Genomic DNA, 4,050 nt, shown 5'->3' on the forward strand with positions numbered 1-4,050 from the left:
GAGAAGGAAAAGAAAGATGAAGTATTTCTTGGGCACGTTTTTAAGATGTATTCCATTAAAATACGAATATTTAAATTTTTGAAAAATGATTTTATCTCTTTTAAAAATTTTAACAAAAACATTTCGAATATACAAAGGACTATTATTATTATAAAATATTAAGAATACGAAAGGTTTAAAAATTTTATAACTTGAATAAGAATAAATCAAAAATATTTCTATTCTTTTATCAAATGGAATACAAGGTAATAAGTAAGAATAGAAAAGTTTGATATATATTGGATCATAATATGATGCGAACATTAAACATTTAGATATATTTACAATTATTTTTAAATTATATTTTATATCATGATATGTATTTTCATAAATATTATTTATAGTAGGAATTACACCACTTGGATAAGAACTTGTGTTTGTTTTTTGTTTTTTGTTTTTTCTAAATAATGGATTATGTTCAGAATTTTGTAATGGATCATTAAAATGTTGATTATAATATTTTTTATGTTGTTTCTCTTTAGTAATAATAATATCATCCTTTTTTTCATCAACACTTATATTATCAATAGATATATCTTTCCTTTTTATAATAATTCCTTTATCATCTTGTTCAATATGAATATTTCTTTCATTAGCATTTTGAGAATTTTTTATATAGTCTAATATAAATTGATCATCAATAATTTTTCTTTTATTGCTCATTTTATATGTTAAATTTTTAAGAGCTTTATTATCGTAAAGATCACTAATAGAAGGAACACTAGTTGCAATTTTTTCAGTACAATTAATATATAAATTCATAAATTTATCTAGATAAACATTTTTATCATCTTCCTCTTCTTCCTTTTGATTTTTTACTTGTTCGGTAAGAAGTGGAATAATACTTTCATTAGATGCACTACTATAAAGGCAATCGAATTCATCATTCACCGGTTCATTGGAATAATTTATTAATGAATTATTTGATATATTCATTTTGTTATTATTTTCTATTATATGTGATGACATTTCGATATCTTCATTATTTATATGATGCACAGGTCGATTATATCTCGAAGAATCATAAGCAGAATTTAATGTAATATCAAGGTTATGATCTAACAAGTGTGTAACATAATTATTATCAACATAATCTTCATTAACATAATCTTCATTAACATGATCTTCATTAACATGATCTTCATTAACATAATCTTTATCAACATAATCTTTACCAACATAATCTTCATTAACATAATCTTTATTATTATTTACATTTGGATACATCAATTTTGCGCCTTCCTTATCATTATTTTTTTTTTTTTTAATTTTTTTTTTGCTTTCCTTTTTATTATCATTTTTATGAATAAAAAACAATAAGATTTTCAACTTGAGTTCATAAAAATAGAAATAAGGAAATATGGAACAAAATAATTGGTCTATAAGTACTAAAACTTTAATTACATTTTTTAAATTACATAAAATGAAAATATCTAAATAGATACTATGTAGTGCTCTATTTATTCTTGTACATTGAGAAATTAAATATTTTAATTTTTTTTCAAAATTTCTAGGGAATGTATTTTTAAATAATATATTACAAAAGTTTTTTATCATATCTTCGCTTGTTTCTTTAAACCACATGATTTTTTCATCGAAATTTTTATTTTGTATTTTCTTCATTCCTTTATTGAATTTATTAAATGTGTTATCATCATAATGGTTGTTATATAAAATAGAATTGTTACTAACAAAATTTTCATGATTATTATGTGAATAAGGATTATCATTATTACGATGGTTTGACATATTATTAAAATTATTCATATTTATATTGTTCATATGATAGTACATATTGTCATCATTTATAGGATTCATATTGTTATTATTGTAATTATTATTATCATAATTATTATCATAATTATTTTCATTATTATCATAATTATTTTCATTATTATCATAATTATTATCATAATTATTTTCATTATTATTATTATTCGTTGTAACACCATATATTATGCTATCATAAACATTTTCTTCATAATCCCCCTCCAAATTTACCTCATTAGATATATTTCCTTGTTCATAATTAATTAAAAATTTTCTTATGATTAATAAAAAATCCTTAACGACAAAATAAAAATGATCCATAAATGAAGCTATTGAATGTTTAGGTATATATATATCTTTATAATTTTCAAAATCCTTATAATTATTATTACATAACAATAAATTATAAATATATACTGAACAACTAATACTATATGATTTCATATAATTGTTCAGATATAATATCATATCAAAATGTATATTACTATGATAAAAACGTTTTCCACCTTTATGAAAAAAAAAATGTATTAAGTTTAATATTCTTTTAAAATATAATGTAGCAGGAGATATACCAGATAATATTATAAATAATAATTTCCCTGCATTCTTAAAAGATTCCATATTATTATCTAATAACATTTCAATTATAGTAGTCTCCATATTTATATAATATATATAGTTTATATGTCTATTCCTTCTATCATTTTGTTCACAATTTAATTCATAAAAGTTCTTTCTAATCATATGGATATGTCTCATCTTTGTTTTATTACTCTTTTTCTCATTGGAATCATACATTATTTTAATATTTTTATTTTTTTATTTTTTTTAATTTTTTAATTTTATATTATTTAACTTTATTTTTTTCGTTAACCCTTCATTTGAAATAATATGAGATAAGAGAGTTGAACAGACAATCAAACAAACAAAGAACAAACAAATAATATATGAAATATTTATATAAAGATAATAAATAAAATATATAAATACAAACGTTTACATATATATATATATTTAATATATCACAAAAAAAAAAAAATAAATAAATAAATAAATCAGAATATATATGGGTGATTAAGTTCAATTCATTTAAACACATACAAAGGAAAGATGTTTATTTTATATGCTTCATTATAATTCTTCAGAATTATTAAATGAATAAATTTATAAAACTTACATACAATATATAATATATATAAATATATATAATATATATCTATTTTTATTTTTACTGAGAAAGAATGTTCTTTTCTTTTCCCGAATAAACATTTACCTCTTTATGATAGTAAACATTATTACTTGTATATATAATATATATATATATATATATATATATATATATATATTATAAACATATATTTATTTATAAGAAAAAATTAATAAAATATATTTTTTATATCTTTGAATAATTAAACAATATTTACAAAAAGAAAAAATGTATGAAAAAATATATCTATATGTGAAATAAAGAAACAAAAACAAAAAAAAGAAACTATGAAAAATGAATGGCAAATTATGTTATATATATATATATATATATATGTATATATATATATATGTATATATGTATAATATAATATATACAAAAATTATATTATAGTTAGAATAATTTTTTCTTTTCATCCAAAAAAAAATAAATAAATAAATAAATATATATATATATATATATATTATATATAATTATTAATAAAAAAAAGGAAGAAGAAAAAAATTTAATAACCATGAAAATATATTTCATTCTCAATATAAAACGAGAAGTATATATTTATATTATATATAAAATAAAATATTTAATTAAAATTTATATAATATATATTATCCGGCCCTTCATATATAATATTATATATATTATATATATATATATATATATACATATTTTTTTTTTTATAATTTTATTTATTTATTATTTTTTTTTTTTTTTTTATATATTCATATATTTTGCTTCTTTTTATATTTTTAAATTTAATATTCTTTAAATTTCTGATTTTTTTTTTAGAAAAAAAAAAAATAATTTACCTAATAAGTTTTATGAAATAAAATAAGATCTATATAAGTATATAAATATTTTGATTTCCTATAAATTAAATTAGAAAGGAAGAAAAAAAAAAAAAAAAAAAGAAAAATAAAATAAAATAAAATAAAAATAAGGGGACAATATATTTTTTTCTCTTTTCTTTTGTTTTCTTTTTTTTTTCTTTTCCTTTTTTTTTTTTTTTTTTTTTTTTTTTTTTTTTTTTTTTT

General features: G+C 17.2%; 1 protein-coding gene across 1 annotated transcript in view; it reads right to left on the minus strand.

Moving 5' to 3' along the window:
- The window catches only part of PRSY57_1010500 (hypothetical protein), a gene marked incomplete at both ends in the record, with an annotated part of 3,044 nt that extends 437 nt beyond the window's left edge, over positions 1–2,607 (minus strand). Inside the window, one exon of the mRNA XM_012907694.2 lies at positions 1–2,607. This exon is cut by the window's left edge and continues 62 nt beyond it. Within this exon, the coding sequence (XP_012763148.2) occupies positions 1–2,607 (2,607 nt within the window).
- Between the last annotated feature and the right edge of the window lie 1,443 nt (positions 2,608–4,050).

This window comes from Plasmodium reichenowi, chromosome 10 (genome assembly GCF_001601855.1).
Source record: "Plasmodium reichenowi strain SY57 chromosome 10, whole genome shotgun sequence".
NCBI classification, from domain to species: Eukaryota; Apicomplexa; class Aconoidasida; order Haemosporida; family Plasmodiidae; genus Plasmodium; species Plasmodium reichenowi.